This window comes from Copadichromis virginalis, linkage group LG7 (assembly GCF_057382275.1).
Source record: "Copadichromis virginalis isolate Kocher_CV1m ecotype Utaka linkage group LG7, C_Virginalis_male_GT1.1, whole genome shotgun sequence".
NCBI classification, from domain to species: domain Eukaryota; kingdom Metazoa; phylum Chordata; class Actinopteri; order Cichliformes; family Cichlidae; genus Copadichromis; species Copadichromis virginalis.
Genome location: NC_140624.1, coordinates 56,794,179 through 56,810,544, shown reverse-complemented (window position 1 = coordinate 56,810,544; position 16,366 = coordinate 56,794,179). Strand labels below are relative to the sequence as shown.

Sequence of the window (16,366 nt, the reverse complement as noted above, 5' to 3'; positions counted from 1 at the left end):
ATACTCTAGTGATGATTAGATATTTGTGGTAACAAGCAGTTGAACATGGGTTCCTAACAAAGTAGCTGATGAGTGTATATGTCTCTGTATGTATCCAAAAGGATGTTAACAGTTCAGCTGTTTGTCAGCTGGTTAAATGACACTTTTTATGAGATCTTTCATTTCATGAAGTCGCTACAGTTGAACATGGGGCCGCATCTAAAGTTATTTTTTTATATTCAGTCTGTGGCAGTGATCAATATTCTGCCCAAAGGAAAAAATTTAGCAGTTTTCAACTTGTGTTTGTTTTGTTTGTAGCTGCAGCTCTGTGCCATTGTTTAAGTGCACTAAACAGCATTGCAAAGACTGACACGAACTAAGCAGAGGCTCAGATGAGTGCTGAGAACACTGATTAGCTCCCCTCCCTCCTCAGGCGGTGATGCATTGCCGTCATTTACGAACGCGCAGGAAAGCAGAACAATTTGAGAAATGCCACAACTAACTCCAGCTACAGCAGCGCCATCACTTTGATCCCTGGACCCGCATCACCTCCATTTCCCCCATGCCCCCACCTCCTCCCTCTCCTCTGACACCCTCATCTAAAAATAGCTTCTCCTCTTTCATCAACCCAACCATCACGTCAGGGCTGCATTCACTCTCATTTGCTGCCCATGCCTTGCTTTTTTTTCTCTGCTGTGATATTTTGACAGTGTCAGATGACCACATTAGCTATGGATGAATACATTTGGCGTCAAGGAAAATAAACCTCCAACTAATTGCAGACACCCAAATCACTTTTTAAATAATGTAATATGCAATGCTTTTGCAACTAAGCATTACTCAATACTTTCAATGCTCTGAAACTGGATTGAGGAAGGAAATGGTTTAAAAACAGTCACTTCTCCTCCGTAATGTGATATTTTTGACAGCACTCTCTTTCTTGTGCAATGCTTCTGCATTGTAGGCTCCTTGAAACACACACCTGCTCTCTGAGGTTTATTTCAGCTGTTTCTTATTCACAGGAAGAAGGGTTGAAGCCTCCACTGGGGATGAACTGCAGGTCAGTGACACCATCTTCTATCCGTAGTAGTTCTGCAAACCAAACCATCAACTGATGGAGGAAGAGTGATAAAATATCATTTTTGTTAAGTAAAAGGAAGAACAGAACACCAGCCCTACTTACCGTAACCATTCAGAAAAGTCAAAGTACTCATTCTGCACTATAATGTCCTTTGCATTATGTGTTGTTATTAATGCTGACTCGTCATGTGTAAGCAGCATTATTTTAGTGTTTCCAAGTCCTTTTGTTTTCACTCTTATGATTGGAACCGTAAACAATCCGTGACGCCCTGAGTCTCTCTATGAAACTGATTAACATATTGACAGTAGTAAAGTGATCAACAAACACTGCCTCGACTGGTAGGGGGGTGAGGGGAAGCACGATGTAGAAGTAATTTGCACTAATAAATAGCTTTTAGCTTTAATTTTGTTTTTAAATTTTTAAAAAGGAAAAACAAATGGACACCTCAGGTAGCGGGTTCGTTGAATGGCTACTTGAGGTCACTCCAGTGTATCAATCCTCATAGATTCTCTAGATTCTCATGTTAAAATCAATTTTTCACCTTCATGATGGCTGTACAGTATAGGGAATTTCTGCACACTTACTCCATCCATCCATTGTCTTCCACTTATCCTTTTCAGGATTGTGAGGGGGTTGGAGCCTATCCCAGCTACCAGAATACAGAGAGACAGAGATATATGCTAACTTATATTTTTAAATTGTATTAAGGCTTAAAGTTATGGAATATTAAGGGTGTGGCCACTTTGAGAGACGGAGAACTGCCTACTAGGTGGGGTCTGTCACATTACCAGCAGCTTCAAGTCACTGAACTACACTACTGAAAACCTATGGATGAGAGGGTGTGCACATTTTGGCAGGCTGTTTCTAGCACTAAGAAAAAATGGATAAAATGTAATGTAAATATAAATAAATAAGTGCCTCACAATTGTAATTATGTAATGCTTTAAAGGATATAGTGTTGAAAATGACTCAGCCGAGATAAATGTGAAATATAAATGCAAACAGTCTACTGGTAATGCAGCCATACACATGCTCAAGTGACGTCCACATAAATGCCGTTAGTTGCATCACAGCAACTGACAGTGAGTAGCCACACAGACCTTTTTTGATGAGTGCAGGATGGGTAGCAGGAGTATCTGGTGAGGAAAGATGTGCTTGACAACATCACAAATTAACAGTCACAATGACAGCAGATGTTCATGTTGGGTTGTGCGTGTGTAAGTGGTGTTTGCGTAGTAGGGGTTGTTTCTGTTAGCGTCTGCTCTGCTGATGCTCGGATAAAGAGTGTGTGTGCAGCGGGCGGAGCACCCATCAACAAGTCATTTCATTCTGAGGATGTGGATCCCTGCAGCTCACAGATAAAATGCGAGGCTGAGAGCAGTGAACCTGCTGCTGGTGTGACTGTACAAGCCTCGAAGCTTGTTTTCAGTTGCCACTGACTGTAAATTAATTTAGGGGTTGGCTTGGCTTTTGAGATCTCCTGTAGTGAAATGTCTCAGGTTGTCTTTCTTCTCCTTCCTCTTGTAAGTTATAGTCTTTGAAATGTCCTTTAAGCCCAAGCAGCAGCTACGTAGTCCCCTATAGATCACTACGAGCTGCAGGTGGAGTATTTTAAACGGAAACCCTCTGAGAAAAGTCATAGATAAATTGGTGTTAACTTGAAGCTCAATGGGAAAAGTGCAAAATAGTTCATAAAATGGAACATTAGTGGATGGAAATGTTTATTCAGGCTGGCCAAAAGCTAAACTCAGCCATGGTCTCTGCAGATCAACTTACTCAATGCCAGCTTAGGCAACATCCTGTTGCAAGTAGGGTTACCACACTGTTTAAGCTTCTTTAACCTGCACATGGTTGCTAGAGCGGCAGAGCCATTGCGTGGTGGTGGTGGGGGAATTAATAAAAAAAAGAAAGAAAGAAGAAGCTTAGACACTGCTAGCATAATGGACAGGTTTTCTACGGGGCTCCCACACAAATGCAAAGCTGAGGATGAGGCATTGCCAAATACTAGAAAATATGGTGAAGCATATCTTCCCTTTGGCTTCACCTGCACAACTGCCACGGTAGGTCTCCCCGACAGAATTGGTTTTCCCTGCGTCGGAAGCACACGCTGGGCTCTCCAAATCACAGACAAACAGTATCCCACATTCTTGATTTTTAGTTGACTAAATACTCCTGACATTTTAGAGATGTTAGCTCTTTATACAGTAAAGTTACTGTGGGATACAAATAATCCTGCCACAATTTGTTCCCCCTGTCCAAATCACAGACAAACAGTATCCCACAGTTGTTTATGTTTTTGAACCCATTTTGCACAGAGAGGCATTTTTTTTGAAAAATGCAATGTTGAATATTATTACACAGGAAAAAAATAACTACACGTAAAATAATTACACCGTGACGCCTCTGCATTTCTAAATGGAGGGACAGTAACTGCGTGTGTAAATGTAAGCATAAAACCTGAAGATAGTCAGATTAACAGTAACAGTATTTTGTCTCTATCCGCGATTGTAGAAATTCATCTCATGTAAACAGTAATGTGGCGCAGAGTGTGAAAAAAGGCACATACCTTTGACCTTGCATGACGAACTCCGTATTCCTAAACTAACCTCAACGCTAGCTGCTCCTTTGGTGCTGCTTAAGTTTGAATTTAATGTCATGTAGATTTTCTACTGATGCCTGCACTGTCTGGACTCTCGCAGCTGCTCTACAGCTGAGCCATATGCCAAATAAGGTGACTATTGACTAAAGTCAATGTTAACCAAGGTCATTCAGGACGTTTATTCAGTTCAGCTTTGTAGCAAATGAACAAATCTTAAATATACCAATCAGGAATAACATTATGACCACCTGTGTTGTGGTCCCCCTTATTGCTGCCAAAACAGCCCTGACCCATCGAGGCATGGATTCCTCTAGACCTCTGATGGTTTGCTGTGGTATCTGGCACCATGATGTCACCAGTAGATCCTTTAAGCCTTGTAAGATGTGAAGTGGGGCCTACATGGATCCGACTTGTTTGTCCAGCACATCCCACAGATGTTTGATTGGACTAACATCTTTGAAATTTAGGCTGAGTCAACACCTCAAACTTGTTGTTATGCTCCTCAAACCATTCCTGAACCACCTTTGCTTTGTTGCAGGGGGCATTATACTACTGAAAGAGGCTACATGACCCATGGTTCACCACTGTTCCTTCCTTGAGCCATTTTTGATAGATACTGTTGATTGCGTGGCCCATGACCCCAATACAGGAAGTCTGTCTCTCGACAATACTAACCACTGCAGAGCCAAAACACCCAAAAATGCTCCAGTTTTGGGGATGCTTTGACCTGCGCTCCCAATCTAAATTTAGCCCATGTCAAACTTACTCAAATCATTATGCTTGCCAATTTTCCCGGCTTCACTGTGTAGTCTGCTTTACTAAAACAAATTCTGCAAAAACTAAACATCCAAAATTGCACCAGGCTCATTAAAAGGAAAAATGGCCCTAATAAGAGAGCTGTCAGTTAAAACAATCGAAAGGATTATAAAGCTTTCTCAAGAAGAAAATCTGACACAGTTCACACAAAAGATGTTGATTTTTTCCACTCAGCTCTGTCTAAAATTTGGAGGAAGTACAAAAAAATGGAAAGGTTATAAAAGGAAAGCATATATGGGTAGATGGAAGACAGAAAACTCAAAGGACAGAATAAGAAATTCAAAGCAGTATACAGGAGTCACTGTTTGTGACAGAACTGTAAGAAATAAAGGGTATGTATAAATTAAAATATACCTTCTATGCACATCAAATTTTGTGTGCATAGAAGGTATATGATGATGATGATTTTTGAATATCTCAGAAGGCTATTTGCAGTGTGGAATTACCTGTATAAATTGTATCATTTTGCTCAACCAAAAGGAAATACCTGTGTTCACAGCACTCAGTTGACTCATTCTGAAGCTGTTCAAAATGCACCTCAGAGGCTGAAGCACAAGCAAAGCACCTCACCAAAGGCAGGACAGTCACGATGCCCTGCAAACAAAGGCATAATCATCAGCGCAACCAATCTGCTGCTCAGAGCTCCCATTAAAACGTGATGCACACACATTTTCTTCACACATTGACTCCTTATCACCTCTGATGTTGTCTTTAAAAGAGATCCCATCATCAAGGATTTGTCGGAATGTGTCAAATGCACAAAAAGAAAAAGAAAAAGGGATTTGCAAAGCCATTCCTATAAAGCTTTATAAAAATGACTGAAAAATGACACTGTCGTTGAAATTATATATTAGAAAATGTGGTTATTTTTGAAGCAACATCTTTTTCCCCTGTTTTTCCCGTTATATATATCCATCCATCCATTCGCTTCCGCTTATCCTTTTCAGGGTCGCGGGGGGCACTGGAGCCTATCCCAGCTGTCATAGGGCGAGAGGCGGGGTACACCCTGGACAGCTCGCCAGTCTGTCGCAGGGCCAACACACAGGGACAGACAACCATTCGCACTCACATTCAAACTTAGTGGCAATTTGGATTATCCAATTAACCTATCCCCTCAAGTTGCATGTCTTTGGACGGTGGGAGGAAGCCGGAGTACCCGGAGTGAACCCACGCAAACACGGGGAGAACATGCAAACTCCACACAGAAAGACCCCGGCCTGATGATGGAATTGAACTCAGGACCTTCTTGCTGTGCGGCAACAGTGCTAACCACCGTGCCCTGTTATATATATTTTATATAAAACATTTGGTTTTCTCTGGTATTAGAAATAGATTAAGAAAACAATCAGCCAATAAGTTGGTATTGAGAATAATACATAAGCAATTAAAAGATGGCGTCTTGGTTGCTATTGGTGAATGCAACTTCAGTCTATGGCAATTTGTTGCGAATGAAAAATTAGACTAAAGTTGCACTGATCTTGTTTCTGAGTTTGTCAAGTCATTTTTAAGTCATTTTTAAAAATACAAATGGAAAATTGCGCTGGTTTTTCCTCTGCTAAAATGGGACTGTTTCACTACAAACTCATCTTTGTTTGTTGTTATGTGATTGATGGCTGAAAAAAAGTTGCTACAATAAGTTATCTGTAAATTGATCAGAAAATTAATTGCATCTTTTTAGCAAATAGATTAATCATGAAAATATTTTTCAAAGCAAAAATGGTTTGCCTCACTTCAAGAAGCCTGAGCTATATTGTGTGGCGTTTGCATGTTCTTCTGGTGTCTGTGTGGGTTCTCTCCAGGTACTCGGCTTCCTGCCACAGTCCAAAGACATGCAGTTAGTGGGGTTAGGTTAATTGGTGATTCTAAATTGCCCATAGGTGGAAATGATTGCCTGTCTCTCTGTGTTAGCCCTATGACAGATACTTCCCCTATTGAGGCTGAGATAGGGTCCATCCCCCTGCGACCCTGAATTGGATAATTCAAAGAAAATAGATGGATGATTTATTTCCATCTTCTGTACTGTGAGCATTTATTGCTTTAATCTGCTTCATATCTGGAAAAAAATCAAAATTCTATTTATTGAAATTTTTCACAATTATTTTCATAATTTGTTTGTGAAAACTAGCTTTCTGCTTGTTCTCCTTTTTTATCCAATAAAATTAATCAATTAATGTAATAGACAAAACGTGCTGAGTTAGTCTTTTATAGATTGCTAAATTCCATTGTAAAGTATGTATTTTAATTGGGAGTTAAATAAATTTGACATTCACAGTCCTCCATACTTTCCACCACGGGCTTTGCTGTGATACACAACCAAGTAATGTAACACTGAAAGTGAATTGTAATCCCCCGCTTTACTGAAAATAAAATCCTATATATCTCCACTTAGTAAGCTTATTCTGGCTCAGTATTACACAACGATTCTGACTGAAAAGGCAATCAATCTAGTGGGCTGCACTGCCGACTTGCTGCATCACAACAAACTCCACCAATCAGGCCACAGCCTCATGCGTCTCCGTGGTAACAAAGCTTCCTCAGTCCCAAAGAGGTGGAGACGGCAGAAAAGGGAGCGCAGAAGAGAAATAGAGGTGGATGGGAGGAGAAAGGAGATAGAGGAGAGACAGAGAATCGATATCTTCTCTGATTTCACTGTGAGAATTTAGAAAGTGAAGCTCCTTACCAGAGCGGGGGTGAACCGGTGAAGATAAGCTGACCAAAGACGGAAGAGGAAGGGAAGCGAGGGTGCGTGCGCTGGGATTCTCTTTAGGATTGGAATCTGCAATGGACCCTAAGCCTGTATTTAGTGGATCAGTTGGGTAGCTTTGAGGTAAACACCCAAATGATTTATTTGATTATACATGATTATTTGCTTGTATACATGAAATACTGCCAAATGGAGCATTCGTTTGTTTTCTCCTCCAAACTGCACTGTTATGAACGTAAATGACATGATGGTAACATAAATGCTGCCTGCTGGACTGTGGTTCACTGTGGTCAAGGCTGACTGGAATGAGGATCTGCAGGTGGGAAACTAAGGCTGTGAATAAGTAATGGATTCATGTTTGATGTGTGGGCTTTAGCAGTATTCAGTTTTCTTTATCAAATACCACTTTAAAAAAGAAAGAAAAAGAAAAACCTTATTTTTTTAACGTTTCTATAATCAAACACTGTAACACTGTGGATGTGGGGAAAATGCTAGTTACAGGTTGTAGCCAAATATCTGAAAGAAAATTACCTCATCTTGCAAATTGTGTGAACCAACTTGCATGTTGATTATTTAGCTTGAAAGAATCAAAATATAAACCTTTAGATCTGGTGAAACATCATGTCATTAACGTCCTGTGGCTGCAAGCTGGGTGGTGGTGATGATGTGCTGCACGCTGAGTTTTTCATGCCTGAGTTATGATAACAAATCATCATACGAGACTCTGCTCTGTACAGAGTAACGCAAATATCGTTTGCTAATTTCCTACTGGATCATTAGGCAGTACATGCCTGTCTATGAAATCCACATCTGCAGCTAGTGTGGAAGGAAAACTGAATTACGCAACAAGCGCACACAGTACAGTACTTGACTCTTGGGGTATCTCATGAAACCAGGGGGGAAACAGACTTGCTGTTGATTTGTCTGTGTGTATGTGGCAGATGTTGTGCCCCAGCATATGTGTTCTCATGTGAAGACTGTTGTGGTGTGTTTTACATCAGTGTGTGCTATGATTACTGAATGTAGAGCACAATCCCATCGGGGGATCTTGTCAGTGCAGCACGACTCCTCTAAGGGCCAAAGAATCAAATCAAATGTATCCTGATGCATCCGACTGTGATGTGTAAGAAACAGATGATGCACTGGCCTCCTGCTCTTAGATGTTGTGTATGTGATTGTGACAGAAACACATTATTCATATCATGGTCGTAGGGTTTGTTTGAGGATCTGTGAGGGAACACGTTAAGTAAGGGATCAGGGAATCCCCCTGAAGTAAGCTGAGAGCATTGGACACATAGCTTAGATTTCCATTATTTTGAGTCAGAAATCGTATTTTTTGTAGAAAAAGATTAAGCAAAAGGTAACAGTTTGCCATACTGTTCATTCTAACTAACTCTTCTGCTTCTTTTATATCTTTATTAGGAGAACAAATGCATTGGAGTGGATGTGTCATGTGGATTCCCCCTATGGGTCACCTACATTGGCCATGTACTTTGCACAGACTCAGGGGACTTGGCAGAGGAACAGGAATTTAAAAAACTTCAATATGAGATGTGCAGACAAGTAAGGTGCAGAAAATAAACTAACTGAAAGCTTAAAAAGAGCTCCACAAGAGGATTTTATTTTAAATTAATCAATCCATTTTTCTTAACCACTTCAATTCAGGGAGGCTGGTTGTGAGAGGTGGCAGGTGGGGTACACCATGGAAGGGCCAGTCCATCTCAGGTCTAACACTGAGAGAAAATTTAGAATGAGCAGTTAATGTTTTTGGACTGTAGGAGGAAGTCAGAGTAACCAATTATTTGTGGGTCTATTATTCATGGTTTTTTTTGTTAGAAAAAAATCGCATAATAACAAAGCCTGTAATAAAAGTATGAAAACACTGACAGGAGAATTATCTCCTGAACCTGGATCTGCTCTTGGCTCTACAGAGCTGTTTGGCTCCAGCTTCACTGCTTCTGTTGGCTGTTTGGCAGCAGGTTTAAGACAACTATAAAAAACGAACAAACAAACAAAAGCTGCAAAAAGCAGACACACACAAAGACCAGCTGGTGACCATCATGCACCATTTAGTAGCTACAGAGCCAGAGATTTCCCCTCAGGTGTTTGTGAGGCCAAAAAAAAAAAAAAAAAAAGTTGAATTCTGGACTTGATGACAATGCACCTTTCACAAACTAAATATTCTCAGCTGAATGAAGCAGTGCTCATTAAGGTGGGTTTTAAACAGCTTCTTTGAATTGTAGGCATCTTGGTTTTGAATTGAATGTGCAAAAGTCTGTTAGATATGGAGCCTAAAATATGAACGATCAAAAGAACAGAACCAGGATCAGGAAGCTAGTTTAAGAGTTGAGAGCTTAAGAGACTAGAGAAATGGTGCATATGCAACATAATGCTTATGTTGTTGGTGCCTGTTTGATAAAATGTCTATCTTTGATCAGTTTATTAATAAATATACAGTTAGTCTCATGTATGCTACATTTGTCCAGGGCATCTTCCATGAGGAGCCCAACATGACCCTGAACATTGTCAGTATCTTTAGCATCAATCTAGACTTGCTGGCGGATCATCTCACAACCCACTCACTGGGATGGAATGGTCCTCAGTGACGGGGACCTTCCACATGGACACACAAATGAAGTGGAAGTGGGTAGAGAGAGGGTGTCAAGTTTGAAAAAACCTAATATGTTCATGTTCTGTTAATTTCTATTGACCCTAGTGCTCAAACAAACTGGTTGGAGAATCAGTCGAAGTTGTTTGTCAAACTCATCAACATGTGCTGTAAGTAGCCTTGTAATCTTTTTGCTTTTTAGCACAAGTGTTTGATTAGCTTGTGCCATGGCGAGATGTGTGTCTGTCCATCCTTATGTCCATCACCAATTTGAAAGAAACACAATTTTTCATAGATTATTCATTAGTCTGGTTCTTCAACCTAACTGTGCTCAGGTCCAAGGTCGCATTTGCCATTTTACGAGGAATAACCTGTAAGTTGTGGCAGATCGTGTCCCATACGTTCTGGTTTTATCTGCAGTTGTCCCAGAGATGAGCTGTCACAACCTTTGTCATTCAGGTTGAAACACCAGCATCTATTGTTGGACTGTGGGTCGAAGGGGCTAATGGTGGGTGTGCCTTTTTCCAGACAGTAGCTTGAGCTCCAATTTGGTGCACAGGAACAAGCTGCTGTTTCTATTTGACCAGAGCTGCTTCAGCTGTAAATTTAGTACAGTTTAGCTGTAGACTTTCTCAGCCTCCCATCACATAGGACTTTGATAGATGGCTGCTGGCAGCTAGTCATCCTCTCAGAGGTGCAGATGAGACATTTCTTTTTCTCTGCATAGGCAGGCACAGGCTCTGACCAGCTGTAATTTTCTGCTTTGAGCTCAATTGGAAAGCTTCTGAATCTACCCAGGAAACGTCCTAGCTGCTGCATGGAGTCAACACTCTGTTTGAGTTTACTGGTGATTTTGATTATAATAAATGTTAGTTGTACAGTATTTTTAAAAATAGAGTTTGCAAAGCAATTTGGCAAACAGAAAAAGCAGTTCCAGATAGAAAGCCAAATATTAGGGCCAAATAAGGTCAATACAATTAAGTTCAAGTGAAGACATAATAAAAAACAGAAAGTAAAATAAAAAATAATTAGCAGTAAAAGAGTAAAATATAGGGAAATAATAAAGAAGACAAGTGAAAGATGATAAACAGTTAATACAAGACTATAAAACACGAAATAAAATTGTAATGACGTCACAAAGGAGCAAGCCTGTAAAAATGTGCTTTGGAAGAAGTGGTTTCAAGGAAGTTTCTGATTTTTCAAGCCTAATTTCTGCAGTCATATCTTTATCTTTCTGTAGATTTAAGTTTGGGCTTTGAAACAGGCAGACGGCCCCACCTAAAGATCTGAGGCTGCAAACTGGTTCGAAATTTCTTCTGTGCAGCTCGGTACCAAGCTGGTGCCTTAAAAATGATCATCTTAGATGTTAAAATCAACTCTAAAACATACAGGAAGCTAATGTAGAGAAGTCAAGACTGGGGTGATGTGATGTTGTCTGCTAAAACTTGCAAGAAGTCAATCTGCTGTTTGAGAAAATAAACATGGATCGCTTGTTCTAGTTCATAACTTATTTGATGTCTGGTTTAAAGATAGAAGCTGAATAAAATGTTACTCTAAAATGTATGAACAAGAGACAACTCCATGGGGTTGTACAAGAAGATTTTGTATTTTTAGGTACTGAGTTGAAGAAAATCTTGTGCCATCCAACATGCAGCCCTTCATGGTGATCTGAGAACCATGTAGGATTCTCACTTATTGGAGTCTATAGAGGATAATCTTTCTTTATTATGTGGTTTTGTCCTGGTGCCACAGTGAAATGTTGTGTCTGGTGAGCAGATGTTGATTGGGGCTTATTATAGCATTGCTCTACGAATTGTAAACTTATAGTTAAAAGATGCTAAAATGCCCTGCAAAGACAGTGGCAATTAGCTTCAAATTCACCACTAAAAGCAGCCCCTCTAATAGGAAATCATGTGACTTCTTTGTTTGTAGGAGCTGCTGTTTGTACTGTAGTTAATAAAAGCAACTTTAGACTATTTTAACAACTTACATATAAACCTGAGATTTGCTACACTTGTGCACAAGACCTATGCAAACCAGGAAAGATAGCTAATCTGTTAATGACTATCCTTATATTGAAAACTACTTGAAATGATTTTGTTTGTTAAGAAAAAGCATCTCCCATTCTTAAAATAAATGATTCATTCTCTGTCAGTGAACTAATTATTTCCCCTACAGTAATATCCTGGCAGCTCTCCTCTATAATTCACATCCTTTTGCCAAAAAAAAAAAAAAAAAAAAAGCCAGTTTATCATACATGACACTATGTGTCTGTTTATGTCTACATGTCAGGGCTCATCTGCCACTGTCTCACATTTTGCATTATGTGGATTTAGTGATTCTTGCTGCATAGCAGCTGTTCTGTGGGCCAAGGACTCACTCTTCACAGGAGTCAGTGAGAAATGTCACTCAGTTTCTCTGCTGTAACTGCTCCAGAGCACAAACTGTCTCTGCATTGTAAATAAGGTCATGCATTACAGCCTCTGGAGGGCAGCTTGGATTTCACTGTTCGTTCTGTTGTTGAGTCAGTCAAATATTTTATACCTGCTCCTGTTGTTTGTTATTATTTATCCATTGTAGATGTGTATAAAAGAAATCAATCTTTGAATGAAATGATTTAAAAGTATAGTATGGGCATAGATCTGAATCATGTAACTGCTCCTGGGGCATGGACTGTTCAGACAAATAAAACAACCCCCCTGCCATGCAGTTGTTTTACATCTTGTAATAGTTTTTCTGGTCAGATTTTCCTGTTTGCAGTGCTGGCAATCAAATTGGAATATTAAAAATATAAGCAAAAACTTAGAAGCAAAAGCTATTTAAGGTTAGACCATAATAAAAGCTTACATTTGTTTTTTCAAAGCTTTGTATTCTTGGTTGCCAGGGTGACACATCTTCGCTAAAGACAATATAATGTGACCTTCTTATAAACGTAAACCAAAAAAAAAAAATCCATAACGATTTCGCAGTTTCCTGTTTTCCATGAGACTGGGCTGGAACTTGTATGAAAAATCTGGAAAAAAACAGATGGCGTTTTGGATTTTCTTCCCCCCAGAATTCTGACATTAATTGCAGAATTCTGAGTTTTTGTTTTTATAATTCAGTTTTTTCTTTCTCAGAATTCTGCCGTTCCAAAAAAAAAAAAAAACAACCTTCAAATTCTGTGGTTTATCAGCTGGGCTTTTACTGTCATTTGACAGATTTTAAAAATGGCTGTAACTTAAATACAATAATAAGCAAATGAAGACTCCAGGAAGTCTTTAATGTCAATCTACACTTCCTGACCACTGCAGTTCATTTGCTATAGAAGCTTGAACAAACATGCACAGCTTAGTCATGCACAGATGGACAGACACACACTTCGCATTTGACATCAGCTCCTTACCTTAACCCTTTCCCCTCTCAGCATTAGATTTACTGTCCACCATCATCTGCCTAAGATTAAGCATTCACTGTCATGTGACCCTCCTCTGGTTGTTTAACGGCAGGTGGAATAAGCGGTACATCACCCTCACTCTCACAGCACTGTTTGGATAGATGGATAATGATGTAAATGGTAAATGGTAAATGGTCTGTATTTATATAGCGCTTTACTAGTCCCTAAGGACCCCAAAGCGCTTTACATATCCACAAGTGTGTAAAGTAAAGATGGCGGTTTTGGTTTATTTATTTATTTTTTTTAATGGAGCACATGAGTCAAAACACTTGGTTCCACCTTCCACAGAGCTGTCAGACTCATAGAGATCAGATGAGCTGCCTTTTTAAAAGTCTAAAGTTACTTTTGCAATTAAAATTCCCTCATTTGAATGGTAATTTAACTGCAGAAAACTGGTTATTTAAAAATGTATTTTAATATGCAAGCCAACAGATCAATTCGGTTTTATTTATAGTGTAGCACCAGTCAATAGTATCAACAATAGTCACCTCAAGAAGCTTTGTATTGTTGGGGTAAAGGTAAAGGTGCTACAATCAGAGAGAGAACCCCAGCAAAAGCACTTGGCGACAGAATAGAGATCACAGGCTCAGCGAGGAGCAGTCATCCAGCATGTCAGTCTCTCTAAGGTACACATGGGAAAAATACAACCCATAGCCTGGGCCCATCTCGGTTTAGCTAACACACATGTAAAAGAGAAACAAAAAGAATGCGGCCTTTTGCTCACTTCATCTAAATCAGCATCAGTAGAACTCTGGAATTAAAATGTTGGCCAAACCTGCTCTATGGGGACAAGTGAACCAGATAATGCCAGGAAACTTTTATGGAATGCATTATTTTAAATGAACAGCTTATATGTTTTCCCCCCTATGTAATAATGTAAATAAAATGTCTAATAACTTTAAGTAGTACAACCTTTCAATCTGAAATGCACTATAAGTAGAAGTATAATACCTGAGCACTGTGGCTCTCTGATACTTGAATACATGCGCTTTCTATCACTAGACAAGAAGAGTAATTTAAAAGGCAGCACTGACCACAACTTGGTTGCATCTTTGGTCTGTAGTCAGAGTTGGGATTTAGGTTGCTGGGGGATTTCAGCGCGTTTCCTGGGTCAGTGGATTACCTTGTATGTGTTGGCTTGCGTATGTAGAAGGAGGGGGGGGGGGTGTTAATCCTTGAGACAAACATGCAAACTCTTCCTGTGTTTTGTCTGTAACTCTGGAAGCTGAAAGGACATTTTTCCTCTGTTTCAGGTGTGAATAATGAGTCCCGTTCTTCCTGCTTGAACATGCAGCTTGGGTAGCAAAGCCGACTGACAGGAGCATCTACCTTCACGCGCTGCTTCCTCTTTGGACACACACACTAACTGTGTCGGCTCAACTCAAGCACAGCCATGCTGATCAAGGAGTATCGGATCCCCATGCCTATGAGTGTGGAGGAGTACCGCATTGCTCAGCTCTACATGATCCAGGTGAGTAGTTTTCCTCACACAGCCTTACAAACATTACACATGTATTTAGGTTCATTTCACCTGGTTTCACTTAGATGTGGCGCTGCTACGGCTGGACACTATTAAAAACTAAGCATTTATATTAAAAGACGCATGTGTCATGCAATTACATGTTTATACACAGTCCCACGTTTTCAGAGATTCAATTAAAAGTGGAAAAATTAGCATCGTTTTAAATATAAGGTAAGTCAGTGAACCAAATGTAAATACAAGTGAAACACTACTCTACTTTACCTGCTTAAATGGCCCTCACCTGGCTGTGACACTCTTGTTTATCAATTCAGATGCTATTACCTCTGAAAATAGTGCACTGTGTTGTAATTCCTAATCAATTAAACCACGTTTCTGGTTGTTTGGTCTAGAATCCATTGTGGTTGGTCCAAGGCAAAATAAAAAAAATGTGTATTTGTCCAAACACTTACAGGTATGGACTGAACTGTGAACAGTAAAAATAAATTAGACACACTACAAGTAATTTGAATACTTTTTTATTTTCTAATTATTATATATTATTTTGTTATAGAATTTGGAGATAAAAGCTGCAGACAAGGTGTGTGTAAAATAAATAATGGCATCATTTTGGCTTCAGAATTTGTATTAAACTGTTTTAAAAATCAGAAATTGCAACTCATATAACTTGTATGCTCCCGTCTAGATGTCTTTTTCCTTTGCTGTAAAATCAAAACTTTAAATGAGAAGTTGCATTATGTGATTTTTAAAATTCATTTATTTTTAAATAATTTATATACTCAAATATTTGTGGAGCACATTCTCTAATTTTTCTGTCTTCAAAGGAAATAATAAGTATACCTGAGAGGAATTAAATTAAAAAAAATTATAGTACAGGGCGTAGAGTAATTTTCTTGACCTGGGGCACTAAACCAGGTAGAAGTTCAGGTTTTTTATGTCATGGTGGCAGAGGTCAGCTGTGTGGGTCTGTACCAGGACAAGAGCACTAAGGGAACATGAGTAAATGGTCACAGGGGCAGTGGAGTTCTGCAGAGCAGATGGTGCTCCATATGCCTGTGGCTTGTGTTTATCTTGGTAATTGTGTGAAAATACAAATGCAGATAGTTACAAGGGCATAAAAATGATCTCTCTGTGAGTTTTGTTTAGTAAACATAAGCAGGGAAATATTCATAACCACCATCTAGCCCTCATTGTGGTGTCTCATTGCTCTGTGTATTGTGTTCTAACAAAATGTTATTCAATATTCAATATGCTTGCAGAAAAAAAACAGAGTCTGGTACTAAAGTCCAAGACCACCAGAGGTCAGGTGACGGGGGAAGAAAATCTATAAATCCAGAATTTTGTGGTTGTCAGGTGCTTCTTGAACGCTTTGTGGTGTGTGGCCTGGCAGCAAAATTGCAGAATCATCAAAATCTTTTGTCCCCGCAGTTAGTTGTAACTGTGGATACACTACAAGTGTGCATGCATCCAACAGATATACTAGAAACTAGTATAATAAGAACAGCTGTTCATCTGCAGTGTCCAGAGCTGACCATGTGCGAGTATTCTTCCCTTCTGGGAATCAGTTCAGAGACCACTGAGATGCTCTGAGACTATTAGACAGCCTTCTTCTCCAGCCCTCACCTGTGCTGACTGGAGTCAAAATGTCTATCTGAAACGTAAC

General features: G+C 39.6%; 1 protein-coding gene across 6 annotated transcripts in view; it reads left to right on the top strand.

The window, feature by feature from the left end:
• The first annotated feature begins 7,009 nt into the window (after nt 1–7,009).
• The window catches only part of pitpnm2 (phosphatidylinositol transfer protein, membrane-associated 2), a 47,867-nt gene continuing 38,510 nt past the window's right edge, over nt 7,010–16,366 (top strand). For 2 of the 6 annotated variants that reach the window (XM_085464357.1, XM_085464352.1), the window contains exons 1-3: nt 7,010–7,302; nt 8,602–8,747; nt 14,477–14,694. In XM_085464357.1, coding sequence (XP_085320483.1) covers nt 14,617–14,694 — 78 coding nt within the window. In that variant the 5' untranslated portion in view covers nt 7,010–7,302; nt 8,602–8,747; nt 14,477–14,616. Of the gene's footprint in view, nt 7,303–8,601; nt 8,748–9,895; nt 9,958–14,476; nt 14,695–16,366 lie in introns of all 6 variants that reach the window. The other 4 variants (XM_085464354.1, XM_085464353.1, XM_085464355.1 and 1 more) reach the window with 4 other exon arrangements.